This window comes from Saimiri boliviensis, chromosome 19 (genome assembly GCF_048565385.1).
Source record: "Saimiri boliviensis isolate mSaiBol1 chromosome 19, mSaiBol1.pri, whole genome shotgun sequence".
Taxonomy (NCBI): Eukaryota; Metazoa; Chordata; class Mammalia; order Primates; family Cebidae; genus Saimiri; species Saimiri boliviensis.
This window is the reverse complement of record NC_133467.1, coordinates 14,458,360-14,478,169: the sequence shown is the minus strand read 5'-3', so window position 1 is coordinate 14,478,169 and position 19,810 is coordinate 14,458,360. Positions and strand designations below refer to the sequence as shown.

Below are 19,810 nucleotides of genomic sequence, written 5' to 3'. Positions count from 1 at the left end.
GAACAGTTCATTTGTACAACTTTGTGAGTTATTCTTACAAGAGGAGCAAACCTTGTTTTCCAAGAATTTCTTAGAAGTCATCTCTTTTTTCTTCTGGGCTTGAATTGGGTGAATTTATACATTATTTGGTTCAGAAACTCAGGCTTAAGTTAGTAGAAGTTTGAAAATATCTTTTGTAAAACTCTGGCCACTAAGACCCTTTCACAGGTCTGGAAGGTCAAAACTATTTTCTTTTTTTTTTTATTTTCATAATGATACCGGAATTGGATATGAATTTGCCCTTTTCACTGTGTTGACATTTTACACTAAATGGTAGAAAACAATGCTGAGTGAAACTGCTGGTGCTTTAGCACAAGTCAGTGGCACCAAACTGTTTTGGTAATTGTCTTATTCTTCATGCCACTTACAGTTTAAAAAAAAAATTACAAGTTTCATTTAAGAATGTCCTAAGTGGTAAGAATTATTAATTTTATTGTCTTGAACCCTTGAGTACATGTCATTTTTTGTATTCTGCATGACAGAAATGGGAAGTCCATCATGAAGCACCTTTGCTGGATACCAGAATATAGTGATTAATTCAAGAAGTATTTGTGTGCTTGTTTGAATTGCAAGCCTTTCCCCCGACTTCCCCCCAGCATGGAATAGCATTTTTACTTGAAAGAATGATTCAGGGCAAACTGTGCTAGTTCAGATTTGGGTATTTGACAGATATTTTTCTTAAAAATGAAAAAAGTATGCCTGTCACTTCAAACAAACAAACAAAAATAAATGACAATATATGTGCTAATGATAAAATTCAAGCCTTCACACAAAAGTCAGAATTTTGAAAAATTTCTCTTGGCCACCCAAAATAACTTTTCTTTTGAGATTAATGGTAATGTTAATGAGTATAATTTTTTGATATTTCATAATGAAATATGTCAACATTTAGAAAATCCGCATAACTTAGTGAACCAACATTTTCCCAATGACCAATGCACAATGTTAAAAAAAAAAAAAATCAAGCTAGGTAATAAAGAGATTTGCAGCACTCTAAAATGTCATTCTTTTCACTAAATTATTTTTTGTTTTGGAAAATATAGTTATTTACTTTAAAATGTACACAACCATTATATACTCATGGGAGAATGAGAGTGGAAAAGAGCAAATAATGTATTTGCTAAAAATGTGTTTAGTATTATAAACAATGTTTTGATGCTGAGAGTCCACTGACAGGGTCTCAAGACTTCCAAGAACTCCATAGAGCATGCTTTGAAAACTGCTACTCCAGAAAAATTTACAAATATGCTCAAGGAGACAAAAATATAAGGCTCTTCACTTACAGCATTGTTTGTAGAATAGTTAAAAAATAAATGACAACCTTAAAATCCCACCATATGTGGTGGACACAGTGGCTCATGCTTATAATCCCAGTGAGTGCTTTGGGAGGCCAAAGCAGACAAATCACTTGAGGCCAGGAGTTTGAGACCAGCCTGGGCAATATAGCAAGAGCCTGTGATTACAAAAAAAATTAAATTAAATTCAAAATTAGCTATGAATGGTGGCACATGCCTGTAGTCCTAGCTGCTTGGGAGGCTAAGGTGGGAAGATCGCTTGAGCCCACAAGTTTGAGGCTACACTGAGTTGTGACTGAGCCATTGTACTCCAATTTGGGTAACAGAGCAAGACCGTGTCTCTAAAAAATTAAAAAAATAAAAATCCTACCATATGGGTAATAGATAAATAGATGGTTCTCCAGTTTAATTTTATGCAGCATTAAAAGGCATAAATTTGCATGGTGAAATATCAAAAGTGATATCTATTAAAGCAAGATTTAAAATATGTACGTATGATATTTATAAAATATTTTTAAACATACAAACCAAATAGTGTATCTTTTTTTTGCAGATAAGCACAAATATTTTTAGGAGAATTTAAAAAGAATGTACTGGAAGGATAGATGCCAAACCCATGATAGTTGTTACCTCTGAGGAGTTGGGACAAGATTGTAGACTAGTTTTATCTGTAATGTTTTATTTCTTTATAGGATTAAAGACTAGGAGAAAATATAACTGAATATTAATTTTTAACTTGGTGTTTTGGAAATGTAGGTGTTTTTTAAGCACTTTCTTGCGTTTTAAGGTAGTTTCAAAAAATCTCAATGATTAAAATAATTATAACTAACAAATTCTATGTCTGTTATGCCTTATTGACAAGAAAACATAGATAGATAGATAGATAGATTGAGACAGGGTCTCACTCTATTGCTCAGGCTGGAGTGCAATAGCATGATTTCAGCTCACTGCAACCTTGACCTCCTGGGCTCAGATTGACCCTCCCACCTCAGCCTGCCAGCAGCTGGGACCACAGGTGAGCACCACCACGCCCACCTAATTTTTGAGTCTTTTGTAGAAGTGGGGTTTCTCCATGTTGCCCAGACTAGTCTTGAACTCCTGGGCTCCAGTGAGCTGCCTGCTTTGGCCTCCCAAAATGCTGGGATTACAGGTGTGAGCTACCATGCCCGGCCAAGAAAACAGATTTAAACAAATTTATTTTTAAAAAAGGATTCTCTGTTAAATTTTGATAGTTATTAGCAGTGAAGTATATTATCTTCTGCCCACATAGCAACTGAAAATGTAATAATCTGTCTGGAGAGAGATTGGTGCAATGTAGCTTTAATGTTTTGGTAGCACTGTAGGCAAGAGCGGTTCTTTTTTGAAAGCAATTTAAACAACTGTTTTTAAGAACCATAAAATGACTTATTGTCTTTGACTTGGTTATTTTACTTTTAGAAATCTCTCCTAAAGAACTAGTCCATGGTATGAAAGAGCTATGGGCATTAAAGCATTCTTTGGGATAGTAAAAAATTATAGGGCCCTAAAAGTTTAGCAGTAGAATAATAGTTACATTAATTAGATTCCTTGATAAGCAACTATTAAACTAGTAAGTATAAACATTGAGTAGCATGGAAAAATGTGAAATATATGTTATTTTTTTAAATGGGATATGAAATTATCAATCTAATTAAATGATTTTAGAATGGTGGGATTGTATGTGATTTATTTCCTCCCTTGCTACTTTTAAAACTTTCCAGTATTACTATTTCTATTATAAGTTACTATATGTATTATATGTATTTATTTTTAATATATGTGATGATTTTTTTAAATATTACTTTGGCCTTGTCTGCTCCCCATCATAATGCCTCTCCTACCTCTTTAAACCTTAGGCAGAAATAAAACGTCTTCAAGAAGCCAATAAGGCAGCTCGGAAGGAAAGACAGCTGATTCTTAAACAGCAGGAAGAGATAGAAAGGATCCGACAGACCACCATAAAACTACAGGAGAAGTTGAAGTCTGCAGGGGAGAATAAATTGGTAAATTACATAAAGTTATTATTTGTTTCCTGTCTTATGTTGACTGCCAATATCCAACTCTGTCTCATGGTCTAAGATGGTATTCATTCAAGCAGTATGATACAATAATGGACTAAGATAAAGTTCTTTGGATGTGCCAGTCTTAGTCCATTTTCTGTTGCTATAACTGAATACCTAAGACTGGGTAATTTATAAAGGAGCAACATTTTTTTCTTATAGTTCTAGAAGGTGAGAGCTCAAGGTCAAGGTGCCACATCTGGTGATGGCCTTCTTGCTGGTAAGGACTCTCCGCAGAGTCCCAAGGGGTGATGTCGGGCATCACATGACAAGTGGACTGAGCGTGCTAGCTCAGTGCTCTCTTTTTCTCTTATTAAGCCACTAAAGTCCAACCCTGACGATGTCATCTATTTCTAATTACCTTTCCAAAAGCTCTCAAATACCATATTCTGATTTCCCACTCTCTTAATGTTACAATGAGACTTAAGATTCAACATGAGTTACAGAGGGGACAAACATTCAGACCGTAGCAATGCCCTAATGTATATTGAGAGTTTTATTTTATTTTTTCCTATGGAATATACAAGTTTTTAAAGGGGCATGTCGTTCTTACATAATATTGGTTTAATTTAGAGTATTTTTCACTTACAAACTAAATTGGAACAGAGGGCTTTGCTATTACTCATTAATCCAAATATTTTCTTCAGAATTAATGGGAGTTTTAGTATTTACATGATACTCATTTTAGCTATCTAACTTTAATAAAATGATACAAGATTCAGAGGAGATACCAGACAAAAACAAAATTTGAACCTATTCCTTTTTTTATTGAGACAGGGTCTCACTCTGTCACCTGGACTGGAATGAAGTGGCACAAACATAGCTGATGGCAGCCTTGACCTTCCCCGGGGGTCAGGTAATCCTCTCACCTCAGCTTCCTGAGTAGCTGGGACTACAGGCATGCACCTCCACTCCCAGCCGATTTTTTGTATTTTTTTGTAGAGATGGGGTTTTGCCATGTTTCTCACGGTGGTCTCCAACTTCTGGACTCAAGTGATCCATCTGCCTTAGCCTCCCAGAGTGTTGGGATTATAGGCGTGAGCCACCATGTCCAGTGGACCTGTTCTAAGGTACTATAAAATGTCAGTATAGGGCTGGGTGCCATGACTCGTGCCTGTAATTCCAACACTTTGAGAGGCCTAAGTGGACAGATTGCTTCAGCTCAGGAGTCTGAGACCAGTCTGGGCAACAGGGCAAAACCTGCAGCTCTACAAAAAATACAAAAATTAGCTGGGCATGGTGGCATATGCCTATAGTCCCAGCTACTTGCCAGGTTGAGGTGGAGGATTACTTCAGCCTAGCAGGCCAAGGGTGCATTAAGCTCATTAAGCTGTGAGTACACCATTGCACTCCAGCCTAGGTGATAAAGCAAGACCCTGTCTCAAAAAAAAAAAAAAAGTCTAGAAAACTAGACTGTATAGCAGTAGCTGTATAATATTTTAAATCTCTAATATACTGTGCTTTGATTTTTAAAGAACCTTTTGAAAAAAATCTCAAACTTACAGAAAAATGCCCAACAGTATAAAAAATTTCTATAATCCTGAGTTATCTGAGAGTAAGTTGTCAACAAATTAACATTGATACATTACTACCATTTAATCTTCACATTACTGTAAGTAGATGCCCCTCTCATTCCACTTGGGTTCTGACTCCCCAAGTAGGGCTGTTCCCATCTTCTCACACCTTCTCTTCCTTGCCCTCTTTGGACTCTGCCTCTTGTGCTAGGAAGTTCTCTGTGGTAAGGCCAGCCTCACTGTGTTTGGGCTTGCATTTGTGTGTTGGGTCGCTTCCGTGTGACATTCTTGTTGACCTTCTTGGGCTTTGATTCTCCTTACCAGCCATCCTCCTGCATTAGATGCCCTCTTCATCCTACTCAGGTTCTGAGACCCCACTCTTGGCCTCCTGTCTCCCTCCCTCCATCCCTGTATAGACGGCTGCCTTGCTCTACCCCATCCAGTGACTTTAAGACTGAACTGTTCAGGAAGAAGAAAGGGAAGCTCAGGGACTCTACTTTGTTTTTACAAAATAAAAACAGTTATGACTGTCCCTACCCATCTTTCTGAAAAGTTAGATAAAAGTTAAATGACTATTTGTGGGGAAATTATAATAAACAATTAAGGTTTTACTTTTTACTTATCAGAAAAAATGTATTGATTAGTATTTTCCAAATGTTTTCTTTACAAACTTTGTAAATTTTTGAAAACATTGTTTCACATAAGAAATATTCAAAGGAAAAAACCCATGCCCTAGTATGATTAGAGTAAATGTTATGTCTTACAGTCATTCTTTTTGTCTGTACATACATGTTTTATAGATTTACAGTGTTTAATTTTGTATTCCTTTTGAAGGTTCAACTTTAAAATCTCAGAGAGGACATGTAGATAGATTACTAATGGCAGAAACTTTTTTGTATTTCTTACATTTCTTCTTTTTTAAAATTATTATATGTTATGATAGTCCCTTTTTCTCTCAGTATATAAATGGTATTAAAATATACATAATATGAAATGTACTAGTTTAACCATTTTTAAGTGTATGATATATTTTGACCTTTAATATCTTATTTTCAGTTATTATAAATATTGTATTGTGACATTGTGACATTGTATTAATTTTGAATTGTATTTATGATGGCTTCAGGGTCCTCTTAAAGTCCAATACAATTTTGCCTCTGTTTGCAGGACTCTCATAGTGATGATGATACAAAGGATAATAAGGCATCCAGTCCTGGTCCAACTGACTTGGAGACCCGCAGTCCTTCTCCCATTTCAATCTCCAGCAGTGAAACTAGCAGCATTATGCAGAAACTGAAGAAAATGAGAAGCCGCATGGATGAAAAGTAATTCATTTTTATAAATATCTCTTGCTTAGTTACTTTGAAAGTAGTACAGCAAATAACACTTTTAATATACTTCATTAGATTAAGTTAAGACAAAATATTTTATGGATTTAGTAGCATTTTAGCAGAATTGTTAGATCACCCTAGAAGCCAATTAAATGTAGATCTTATTTATAAAACAATTTTAGTATAAACAGGTTTCTTATTTAAAAAAAACAAGGCTGAGAGTGGTGGCTCACACCTATAATCCCAGCACTTCGAGAAGCTGAGGCAAGAGGATCACCAGAGTCCAGGAGTTCAAGACCAGTCTGGGCAACATAGTGAGAAACCATCTCTACAAAAAAATTAAAAAATTAGCTGGGCATGGTAACATGTGCCTATATTCCCAGCTATGTGGGAGGCTGAGGTGGGAGGATCCTTTGAGCCTAAGAGGTCAAGGCTGCAGTGAGCTATGATGGTACCACTGCACTCCAGCTAGGGTGACAGAGTTAGACTTGTCACACACACACACAAAAATAATAATAATATCGGCATGTGTACCCATAATAAAGTTTTCTACTTTCTTTTATTAAAAGAAAGTCGTGTCTACTAATTTAGGGAAGCAACTAATGTTATATCCTGACATTTCATCCTGTGGCTCTCTGGCACCTCTAAGACTTATTCAAATAGGTGAAATTTTAATCTGGTGAGTAGGTATGAATGCCTTAGATGAAACCAGAAAGGCTGAAGTTTTCCAGGAATGTTAATTTGTTAGTCTAACATTTTTCTAAAATAGTTATAAGAATTATTTTGTAAAGACTCTCAAAACTGCTCCAACTTAGATATAGCTCAGTTGTACATCAGTGTTGACCATATAAAATGACATTTATGTGAGACTTTACTCTTTGAGGTGTATATGTAATTAAATACGGTTATAAATTAGATGCTTGTGGAATCTGTCCTTGCCTTTGAAACCTCTGCCGCATATCTAGCTTCCTCAAAACCTATTAAATATGGAGAAATTAGAAATTTTTGTTGACTACCATTTAAGTGTGCAGTTTGAACTACTACAATGTAAATTTTAACTTGATTACCTTTGGCAGTATACTGCATATCATCAAATTTAATAATGCTCTATATTATATGTTATATTAATCTCTGATTTAGTTTATGTTACAACAGTCAAGCAGTTGTATGTGAAATCCTTACTTTTTGTAGGCAAAGTTATACATTGGCACTTCATTGCAAGAAAGCCATTTCATATTAAAAATACTTAAATTTAAAAATACCTAAATTATAAAAATAAGTCCTAAAAATAATTTTTTAATTAAAAATGTAAGAAGTGAAACCAAATATTGATAAATATATGAATTTTTTGGATGTTTTCCATAGACTATTTAAAGCTTCTTCAGGTAAGAATTTATTAAAATTTAGATTAAAGAGGTTTTCTTCCTTTCTGATAAAATTTTACAGTAGCCTATATGAGCATACTTTATTTTGTTTCAGCAGTCTTTGAATTCAAAATTAAAATAATCTTTCATAAACTTGTATCACTAATTTGACATTGTATATGTGCCACAAATGTCTTTGAGTAGTAAATGTTGGGGGAAGACAGTGTCAGGGTGATTTCTTTTTTTTTTTTTTTTTTTTTTTTTTGTGAGACGGAGTTTCGCTCTTGTTACCCAGGCTGGAGTGCAATGGCGCGATCTCGGCTCACCGCAACCTCCGCCCGCTGGGTTCAGGCAATTCTCCTGCCTCAGCCTCCTGAGTAGCTGGGATTAAAGGCATGCGCCACCATGCCCAGCTAATTTTTTGTATTTTTAGTAGAGATGGGGTTTCACCATGTTGACCAGGATGGTCTCGATCTCTTGACCTGGTGATCCGCCCGCCTCGGCCTCCCAAAGTGCTGGGATTACAGACTTGAGCCACCACGCCCGGCAGGGTGATTTCTTCATTGATCTCTTGCTCTTCTATTTCAATAAAATCTTCATTGCTAGTCTCTAAGAATGATATTCTAATTTAACCACCTTCGTAGAAAAAAACTGCTAATTCTAGTCTGTCCTTGAGGTCAGTTTCTGGGGTGCTTATTTCATTGAAATGTGATTAAAGCTTTAAAAATCCTAAATAACAAGTTCAAGTATGAGCTTATTGACTTTGATCCACATTTTGTTAATTATTTTCATAGACTCCAAAATATTAATCATCTAGAATTTTTGTATTATTCGTCTATCTTTTCTTGACAACTATGGGAATAGATTTTTGAAAAGTTTGTCAAGTAGAATAGGCTTTGAAGCATTCGGTGACTTTTTGATCTGTTTGAAGCAATGAAATCATGTTTGTAATAGGAACAGAGTAAAGGCAGTAGTGGCAAAGAAATGTTTGAATGATGGTGCTGAAATCTGAAGATGAGGCCAGGTGTGCTGGCTCACACCTGTAATCCTAGCACTTTGGGAGGCCAAGGTGGGCATATCACCTGAGGTCAAGAGTTCAAGACCAACCATAGCCAATATGGTGAACCCTGTCTCTACTAAAAAATACAAAATTAGCCAGATGTGGTGACACATGCCTGTAATCCCAGCTACTCTGGAGGCTGAGGCAGGAGAATATTGCCTTGAACCTGGGAGGTAGAGGTTGCAATGAGCTGAGTTCGAACCACTGTACTCCACCTTGGGCGACAAGTACAAAACTTAGTCTCAAAGAAAAGAAATCTAAGGATGAATTAAAGTATTTTTCAAAATTGGTGGTGCATAGAAAAGGGTATTATTATGCACTATTTTTTGATCTCTGAAACAAAGTAATGTGAAAACTAGTTTTTAAATACCATTTATATTACCAGAGCGCTACAGTTTGATCTCCTTCAATGATGTTGGAGTGTCAGCTCAGTAAACAGTGTGTCAGTTAATTTCATAGTTATTTGCTACAGTAGACACTTAAAAACAAAATCATTTGAACCTCTGCTACTTCGTGACCCGGAACTTGTTTGTTCTATAGATTCGCAAAGGCAGTCATTCCTATTTTACTCTTATAAATCACCAAGGAGCAGTCATCCTTCTCAATAAGTTTAGTTAGTTTTTAGGAGTAACCTTTTCATTATATATCATTGCTTATTGTTAACTTTCTGAACTCTGATTTTATGACAGATTTTTTTTTTGAAGTGATCATATCATTCTTGGCTTTCGTGAAAGATTTCCTTTTTTAATATTTCACTATGATAATAATGTGTTTGTTAAATATTAAAAACCATGTTATATTCCTAACGTATGGCTTTTCTTGATCTCTTTGTTGAGTAGATATTTTGTAAATGTCATGTAATTTCCATTTATCAGTATAGTAAAAAGCAAAAAATAATATTCAAAATGTGAAAGACAATAATAATGAAAACATGTTTGCAAACACATACAGTAGATCTAACCTGTGGACTGAATAGCTCTCAGTGTTTTTGGTTTTATTGGTAAGTGAAATCTGAGTTTTATTACTGTGAGGGATATTATTTATAATTTAAGTGGATTGCCTATAAACGTGAAACAGCTACTCATTAAAAAAACACCATGCAATTGACTCTTTCTGTTTACAGAACAAGTGAAACACTGAAAGAATGGTGTTTTCTTCATCTTTAAGTGTTTCATTGTCCTATTTTATAGGACAATGCATTTTTTCTTTCTTTTGTTAACAGTAGCTGCTTCTTCCATATGATGTATTAATTATACACTTATTCTCTCAGCAATTATTTATTAATTAATGTGTGAGTATGCTACGTTCTGAGGGATACCAAGATAAATCAGATTTAAACCCTGTCCTCAGAGAGCTTAGAGTGTAGACGGAAAAAAGAATGAGTGGCAAGTTCATATAGAGAAGTATATTTAGATCAATTGCTGAGAAAGTTCAGAAAAGATAAATTCTTCCTGACAGTATGATGTATGTCAAGGACATTTTCATAGATGAGTGTACTTTTTCTTTCTTTTTTTTGAGACAGAGTCTCGCTTCGTCTCCCAGGCTGGAGTGTGGTGGCACAATCTCAGCTCACTGCAACCTCCGCCTCCCGGGTTCAAGTGATTCTCCTGCCTTGGCCTCTCAAGTAGCTGAGATTACAGGCAGGCACCACCATGCCCCGTAATTTTTGTATTTTTAGTAGAGATGGGGTTTCACTATATTGGTCAGGATGGTCTTGAATTTCTGACCTCATGATCCACCCACCTTGGCCTCCCAAACTTTTTAAACAGTCTCATTATGTTGCCCAGGATAGGATTGGACTCAAACTCCTGGGCACAAGTAATCCTTCCCACTCAGCCTCCTGAATACTGTTAAATTAGCAAGTACTTTCTAACATAAGAAGAAGGGACAAAAAGTATATAGCTATTTTTTTGGTTTGATCATTCATTGCAGACCAACATAGCATAGAAAAATGAAGACTTTCGTCACAAAACATTTTAAATACTCCGTTTATACTTCCCAGTTGGCTTACAAAACTGTTAAAGGAGAAAAATTAATGTGTTTAGTTTTAAATGATTGATCAAAAAGTTAAGCAGATAAATATTTTATGATCTTTTTCTGTCCAAAAGTATTTATGATATTGTCTGATCAATGTCAAAATCTTCACCATTAATCTAAGTTTTAATAATGAAGGATTTTCATTAGAAGGATTTTGATATTCCATTAAAGGAGATATTTTAATTAGATTGTCATAATGTTCAATAGCATTGCCTTAAATGAATAGAATTTTCTTAGACAACATTCTAGTCTAAGTGTAGTAGCTGAATAAATCCTGAAAGTCTGATACTCTGTTTTTGTTCTTTGCAGGAACTCCTTGGTCAGGAATAATGTACTGTATTATTTTGTTTGCCTAGGTACATGTAGATTAGTAGGTGATTTTAAGTTATAGAATATTTTACTATAGAAAATCAGACCTGCTGTACATTTTCTTTTTGGTCAGAACTACCTATATCCTCATTTGTGCCTCTGTTTCTCTATTATTAAAGATGCTAAAGTACTCAAAAGAATCCATTTTAAAATGTAAAGTACTGTGTTCCATTTTTTAATTATAACAGTAATAGAATTAAAAACCCAGAAGGAATAAAATGATTTAAGGTATTAAGTTTTTTGTGAGTTTTGTTTTAGGAAGAGTAAAAAGTCATGTTTTAGTATAGGTGGGTAGTCTCAGAAGCTTGGAGATACATAGCATTGCATAAGGATTCATTAATAAGGCAGCAGTAATTTTCATCAAGATCAGTACAAAATAGAGCAATGTTTCTTAACCTTTTGGGGATCTTGAATTTGCTTGTAAATCGGATGTTTTGGAACTGTGCCTCAGAAAAATGCATATACACACATATATACACTTTTACATGCAATTCCAGGGGATCTATGGACTCCTTGGTATCTGAGTAACTAATGATAAAGGAAGCACAGTAACATCCCAGACAAATGTAGAACTGTAAATCTTTCTTCTGTGAAGTTATTAAGATTTTGTTGATTTTTGGTATCTTTTATAATGAAAAGATTTTTACACCTAGGAGTTCCATTTGAAATTTAGATCATAATTTTATTCAAAGTATAGAATGATTTTATAATCTGTTGGAATGCAGGCCACAATTATATTAGCTCTGTGGGCAACAAAAGTTCTCATGTCACATGGTCTAGCAGTCACATGATCTAGCAGTCTTTTGAGGTACAAAATAAGTGGAAATGCTCCGGTGGAGAAAGAGTGATAAAATGTTAAAATTAGAAGGGCTCTTAGGGAAGTCATCAAGTATAGTCCCTTTGTTTTTCATCAAGAAATTGAGGCCCACAGAGTTTATGTAGCTTTCCCCAGGTCACACACACAGCAGAATGGTAGAGCTGAAACTAGAATCCTGCTCTCCAGAGTTCGTCTAGCTAAAGTTAAAGTTAAGTGAGCATATCTGCTTTCAACCTCATAGATTTTTTTTAAAACCTAAATTGATGACTTAGTTATCTTCAGTAGAAACTGATCCTTCTAAATAGTATTTTGTTGAAATTAGCAGAGTCCTAGATAGCTAATTACTACAGTTGAATAGCTGTACAGAGCAAGTTCAGATGTGAAAGTGTGACTAAAAGTGGATTAAGGCCTGGGCGATGGCTCATGCCTGTAATCCCAGCACTTTGGCAATGCCTAGGTAGGTGGATCACGAGGACAGAAAATCGATACCATCCTGTCCAACATGGTGAAACCCCGGCTCTACTAAAAAATACAAAAATTAACTGGGCATGGTGGTATCTGCCTGTAATCCCAGCTACTCAGGAGGCTGAGGCAGGAGAATCCCTTCAACCAGGGAGTTGGAGGTTTCAGTGAGCTGAGATAATGCTACTGCACTCTAGCCTGGTGACAGAACAAGACTCAGTCTGAAAAAAAAAAAAAAAAAAAAAGTAAATTAAGCTGGCCAGGTGGGTGCCATGGCTCACACCTGTAATCCCAGTACTTTGGGAGGCTGAGGTGGTGGATCACCTTGAGGTTAGGAGTTGACGACCCGCCTGACCAACGTGGTCAAATCCCATCTCTACTAAAAATACAAAAAAATTAGCCATAATGATTTCCATACTAGACTGAATCTGTTGTATATCTTTTTCTTGTCCAGTGTTCTGTTACCATCAGAGGATTTGTTGGAGGAATGCCTTGACATCAATCAAAAGCATTTTGTATTAGTAGGAATTTTGTCTCCATCATTCACAATTTTTTTTTCTTTCCTATGTAGCATCTTGAAGGATGATCAATTCTATATTGAAGTAATGCTCTTTTGTCTCAGCTTTATTCAACTTTTAAAGGGCACTTTTTATAAGAATATGTTTATATTTAATTAAAGGGCACTTTTAATAGAATGTTAATATTTAATAAGGAACATGTTTCTAGAAAGAAATTCTAGTTTTAAACTTTTCTTACACTTTTTTAAACTATTTTATTTTCATTTTCTATTAGTTATTTCGTTCCTCATTCTGAAACTAGAGATTTTGAATATGCTTAATCTTTAATAGAAGAAAATTAATGTTTTCTATGTTGGGCTAGACAAATTTAAATTGTACATTTTTAAAGTTTATTTCACATGTTCCAATATTATTTTACTTTTTGTACTAGGTCATGCCTGCATTTAGCAGTTATACACTTAAGAGGGTGGGTGATATTTGAATGTTATGAATAGGTTTTTTGAGCCTTTTGCCAAGTGCTTTGTTTTGCATAATATTTTGATAATTGGCATCAAAATAAGTTTATTGTGCATTCATAATGAATGGCAAGGAAGATTGCAATGTCTTAATTTGAAATTTAGCAAAAATGTTTTTCCTTGAACTTCAGTGTAGAAAATCAAGGCAATCCAGATGTGAATGTGTGTGTTTTTGCATGTGTGTATGTGTGTGTGTAAGTAAAGGAGAAATGAAATACTAAGTTATATGTGATATGTGGGGAAACGGACATTAAAATAGTCTGTTATTTACAAATACATGTAAGCAAGATTATACATAATTTTAAGAATCCAAACGAATGGCTGGATTTATACCTAGATTTTCTCACTTCTGTGACATACTGGTATTACTCCTTGCCCTTCCAAGGCAAAAATGTTGCCTTGATCTATAAGTTATTGTTGTTGTGCATGTGAACAGGAGCATGCTCTGTCAAAGAGGACTAACCTTTCCAAAGTTATTACTGGACTTTTTACACACACACACACACACACACACACACACACACACACACATGCACATATACAAACACACCTACTTACTGTTACAAAAGAAGAAGATTTGGGTTTTTTTTTTTTTCCCTGCTTTTATAACTGTAAAATGGAATGTTCTTCTTACCTTTAACCTTAAGATTAAGCTATCCATAGCAGTTTTTTTTTTCCAAATGACAGTATTTATTGGGACTAGCTCACTTTATTATGCATCCTGATATCTTATAGAATGGGTATTGTATTTCGATATTATTAAGTGGGCCTTTGTTAGTTATAAAGCAAGATAACTCCAGTAGGTCCTGTTAGCAGTTAAGTTTTATATTGTAGAGGTGAACAGCGTATTTTTGTGTAAATCAATTTACTAAATTATATTATTTTCAAGCTAGATTGTGAAGGTAATGTTAAGTAAGGCAAATGTAGTACTTTTAAAATTTAACTTCAAACTTAAAATACATGACAAGGTACAGATTAAAAAAATCACTTGCTCAGGATTATGTATGTATGTAGAGTTGCTGATATACTAGGTTCATGACCATAATTGTTATACTATCTGTTAAAGCTTAATTGAAAACTAATTTAGTCCCATAGTGTACTTACTTTACTGACAAATAAGTAAATTTAACTGAAAATATAGATGGTGGTTAAACAACATTTGAGAAGAAAGACATGTTTATTCAGAAACCATTGGTAAGATCTATAAAAGTACACTTTTTTATATGTCACAGAGAGTGTAATGCCTGCTTTAACTGAGTCGCTTATAATGTTCTTCAGGAAGCATATTAAAAGTTCTTCACTCAGCTCTTATGCTTTCCCTTTCTCATTCTTTCTGCCTCTTGATCTCTTGGTTTAAAATCTTCCTCCTTATTTTGTAGACACTGCTCTCCTGTTCACTACTTCTTCTCTGTCTTTACGTCTCATCACTGGGCCTCTCTCAGTGTCTGTTTTCCCAACCTTCATCCCAAATTCCAGCTGTATATCTACAACCAGTTGGTCAGGTAACTTTGCACCTTTTTCAGTGCACTCTTTGATAGAGCATGCTCTGTTCTTTTTGTTTGTTTTATTTGCTTTCTCTCTCTCTCTTTTTTTAATAGCCTAGAGGCCTCTTGTCAAATGTCCCATAAATTTTACCTTTTCTTTCCACATTAATTTGATGATTGCTTATGATCGTTGCTCAAGAGGTAGAGTGACAGTTCTTGTGCTTTTTAATGTTTGTGCGATACATGAACGCATGTTTATTGGTTAACTACCACATAGATGTAACACCAGTAATGTGAGCAGCTCACATTTTATTTAGTTGTGGCATCTACATTTGAAGATGGTTTATTAGTAGCCTCTAAACTAAGTAATTTTTCCTAACTCAGTAATGTCTTCTAACCCATCATTGGCTATTTAAGTTCAGAAATCAGATTAAATTCAGAATTTGATACATTCCTTTACTCAAGTAAATAAATAGTTATGTTTACATGCATTAGACACTGGACTGTGGTGCTCAATGTTCTCTCCATGAAAAAAAGATTTACCACTTGACATTGCATCTCTTAGTTAGTAGAAGAAACAAAACTCATTAAACCTGAAGCAAAGCCAGTCAGAAATTTAAAATAAAAGTGAAAAAGGGACATGAACATGTTTTTTGTTTGCTTGCTTGTTTTGCAGCTTTGGGGTTTGTTTTTTATTGTTGTTTTTGGTATTTGTTATTTTGGGTTTTGTGTGTTTTCTAGTCTGAGCCTTCAGAATAAATTCCTTACATCTTCTGTTATGGAAAAGAATAACCTACAAAAAATTACTATATACGTATGAACATTATCAATTATGGTTGTCTAGGTATTCTGAAGGTTTTTTTTTTCTGAATCTACTATTTTTCCTTTGCTAACTTTACAAACCATTATGAGTAAAACATAAATTCCGTCATTTTCTGAATAAGTTGACTCATGAAAGCTTCTATTATCTCAAGCTTTTTTCAGAGAGAAGAGTAGTATGAATGTTCTACTTTTGCACAACTTGTTGATAAGGTGGTGAGAGATAGAGCTCTCAAAGTGATCTCTATTGGTTTGTTCTCTCAAACTGTTCTTCATGGTATGACCATAGGTTTCTGACAAAGCGAGAGCAGAAATTAATGCAACGGCGACAACATGCAGAGGAGCTCCTAGAGTGGAAGCGACGATTGGATGCAGAGGAAGCAGAAATCCGTCAAATGGAAAAACAAGCTTTGGCTGCATGGGACAAAGAAGTAATAAAACCCAAAACTCCTAAGAAAGAACTAGAGGACCAGAGAACAGAACAGAAAGGTAATAAATACTGACTGTGTTCAGACTGAAGCCTAACATAATTGAAAGATTTATTTCATGACTTTTAAAAATGAGAGGCTGGGCTCAGTGGCTCATGCCTATAATCTCAGCAGTTTGGAAAACCAAGGCTGGAGGATCGCTTGAGGCCAGGATTTCAAGACCGGCTTGGGTGATATAGGAGACTCTGATTCTGCAAAAAACTTAAAAAGTAGCTGGGCATGGTGGTGCATGCCTATATTCCTAGCTCCTGAGGAGAGAAGCTTGCTTGAGCCCAGGAGGTCAAGGTTATGGAGAGCTATGGTCACCCCCACTGTGCTCTAGCCTGGGTAACAGAGTGAGACCTCTCTCTAAAAAAAATTATAATTAAAATGAAAATATTAAGATGATGCAAATGATGAGAAAGATGATATAACCGCAAATGCTAGAAAAATTAGAAAGATAAAAAATATTATAACACCTTTATTCCAGTATAAACTTGAAAACTTACAAGAAATGGCTAAATTCTTTTAAAAACTGCAACTTACCAAAGCTTACTCAGTAAGGTAAGAGAACCCTTCTGATTATTCCACCAGTAGAGGAATTGTACCCCAGTAGCTAAGCATCTTTTTACATTGACCTCCTTTATCTTTACCAGTATATAAGACTCTAAAGCAGGGGATAAACTAGTATTATAATTCTTTAATAGACATTTCTCAACTTATTTTAAAATAAATAAACTTCACATCAAAGTAGCCATAGAAAGGAACTTTCTTTATCAAATAAAGGATATTAACAACAGCAACAAAAAAAAAACCAAACCTATGATAGATACCATCCTTAATGATAAAACATAGAAACTTCCTTTGTATTTGGAAATAAGACAAGGATGCTTGTTTTTAGCTCTATTCAGCATTGTGTGGAGGTCCTACATATATGTTTAAGGCTAGAAAAAGAATTAAAAGCTATACGGAGTGAGACGAAGCAAAATTCTCATTATTTACAATTAATAAAGCTATACACATAGATAATCCAGAATTTACGTGTTTATTATTAGACTTAATAAGTAAGCTTAGAAAGGTTTCTGGTTATAAAATTCATATATAAAACTCAACTGTGTGTCTATAGATCAGCAAAAATTGATTAGAAAAATCTAATTTTTAAAAAGAAACAAATAGAAATAAAATATAATAGAAACAACAACAAAAAAAATGAAGTACCTAGGAATAAATTTAACAAAAAGTGTACAAGATCTTTAAATAGAACAATTTAGAATTTTTTTAGGAGACATTAAAGAAGACCAAAATAGCCTTGGTCCAGTGTCTCATGCCTATAATCCCAACGCTTTGGGAGGCCGAGGCAGGCAGATCTCTTGAACTCAAGCATTCACAACAAGCCTGGGCAACATGACCAGACAATGTCTCTATAAAAAATACAAAAAAATTAGCCGGGCATGGTGGCACATGCCTGTAGTCCCAGCCACTTAGGGGACAGAGGCAGGAGGATTGCTTGTGCCTGGGAGGTCAAGGCTGCGGTGAGCCTTGTTCATGCCACTGCACTCTAGCCTGGGTGACAAAGCAAGACCCTGTCTCAAAAAGTAAATAAAAGAAAGACAAAATAAATAGAACATTCCATTTTCACAGATTCACTGTCATCAGGTACTAATTCTCCTTAAATTAATCTATAGATTCAAGACTATTTACATCAGAAACCCAGCAAGGTTTCTTTGTAGGAAACCTTTGACAAGCTCATTAAAAAATTTATATGAGGACGGGCATGGTGGCTCACACTAGTAATCCCAGCACTTTGGGAAACCAAGGCAGGTGGATCACCTGAGGTCAGGAGTTCCAGACTAGCCTGGCCAACATGGTGAAACCGTGTATCTACTAAAAATACAAAAATTAGCCAGGTGTGGTGGCACATGCCTATAATCCCAGCTACTCGGGAGGCCAAGGCAGGAGAATCGCTTGAACCCAGGAGGCGGAGGTTGCAGTGAGCCGAGATCATGCCACTGCATTCCAGCCTGCGTGACAAGAATGAAACTCCGTCTCAAAAAAAAAAAAAATTATGCAAAAGAACAAAGGACTAAAAAGTAACAACACTACTAAATAAGAACCACAAATTGCAGAAAACTTACTTTACCATATATCAAGAGGCATAGTGATTAAAATAATACATATGCACAGAAAGAGAGACAAATAGACTGTGAAACAGATAACCCGATCTGTACATCTATGGAAGCTGACTCTCCTGTTTGTGGGAGGCCAAAATGAAGTTGGATTCCTACCTGACAATATAAAAGATGTGTTCCAAGAAGGAAATAAAGGGTTAAGTGAGAAAATTAAAACTATGAAACTTTTAGAATAAAAGAGAATGTATTTATGACACCGGGGGAAATAAGGATTGAGCATGTGACACAGAGCAAAAACTATAAAGTAAAAAATTGATAAATTTGACTTCAGTAAATTAAGAATTTCTGTTTTTTGTCATAAAGTAAAAAGTACAAAGTAAGATTTTATTATCCATATGACTGAAAAAGGTATAGTATCAAGAATATATAAATAACTACTGTGAATCAATAATAAAATGAAAACCACATAAAAATTAGACAGAAGAGCAGACACACAATGAGGAACTCCAAATGGTCACTAAGCGTGGTCAAGGATTTATGAAAAGATGCTCAACTTCTTTAGTAATCAGGGCATGAAAACCACAAAGAGATACAGATTGGATATCCCTTATCCAGAATGCTTGGGACCAGAAGTGTTTCAGATTTCAGATTTTTTTATATTTTGGAGCCACTAGCTATATGTGATTATTAAGCACTTTAAATTTGGCGGTACAACTAAGGAACTGGAATTTTAAATTTAATTCATATTCAAGTAGCCACATGTAGCTGATGGCTACTGTATTGGACAGTGCATGCAGATTATATATTTTACAAAGTTTCGATGTTTCTCCATTTTGTTTTATGTCACACTATATGGAATATGTTTCAAAAGAAAACTGAAGATTGGCTGATACTGTTTATATTTCTTTATATATGTCCAAATTTTGCCAGATTTTTATTGACATGTAACTCTGTCTTCAAAAATCAGGGATACAATGAGATACCACCTCACAGCAATTAAAATAGCTGTTATCAAAAAACAGAAGATAAAAAATGTTGATGAGGATGTGGAGAAATTGAAACCCTTGTGCACTCCCGTTGGAAATGTAAAATGGTTGCAGCTTCTATGAAACAGTGTGGCAGTTCCTCAAAAAAGTTAAAAATAGAATTAACATGTGATTCAGTAGTTCCACTTCTGGGTATATATCCAAAAGAATCTAAAGCAAGATCTAAAAGATGTATTTGTACATGCATGGTTGTAACAGCATTATACACAGTAGCCAAAGGGTAAATGCCATCCAAGTATCCATCAACAGATGGATAAGCAAAATATGGGAAATATGTACAATGGAATATTATTTGGCCATAAAAAAGAAGGAAATTCTGACACATACTGCATTTATGAAACTTGAAGACTTTGTGCTTAGTAAAATAAACCAGTTTCAAAAGAAGAAATACGGTATTATTCTTACATGAGGTACCTAGAGTAGTCACATTCATAGAGACAGAAAATCGAATGGTGATTGTCAGGGG

General features: G+C 35.0%; 1 protein-coding gene across 11 annotated transcripts in view; it reads left to right on the top strand.

Annotated features, from left to right (window-relative positions):
* The window catches only part of CEP350 (centrosomal protein 350), a 154,478-nt gene that overhangs the window by 97,931 nt on the left and 36,737 nt on the right, over positions 1-19,810 (top strand). For 10 of the 11 annotated variants that reach the window (XM_074389585.1, XM_074389582.1, XM_074389584.1 and 7 more), the window contains 4 exons: positions 3,209-3,355; positions 6,094-6,251; positions 14,779-14,901; positions 15,992-16,191. In XM_074389585.1, the coding sequence (XP_074245686.1) occupies positions 3,209-3,355; positions 6,094-6,251; positions 14,779-14,901; positions 15,992-16,191 (628 nt within the window). The remainder of the gene's footprint in view (positions 1-3,208; positions 3,356-6,093; positions 6,252-14,778; positions 14,902-15,991; positions 16,192-19,810) is intronic. The other variant, XM_003925320.4, reaches the window with a different exon arrangement.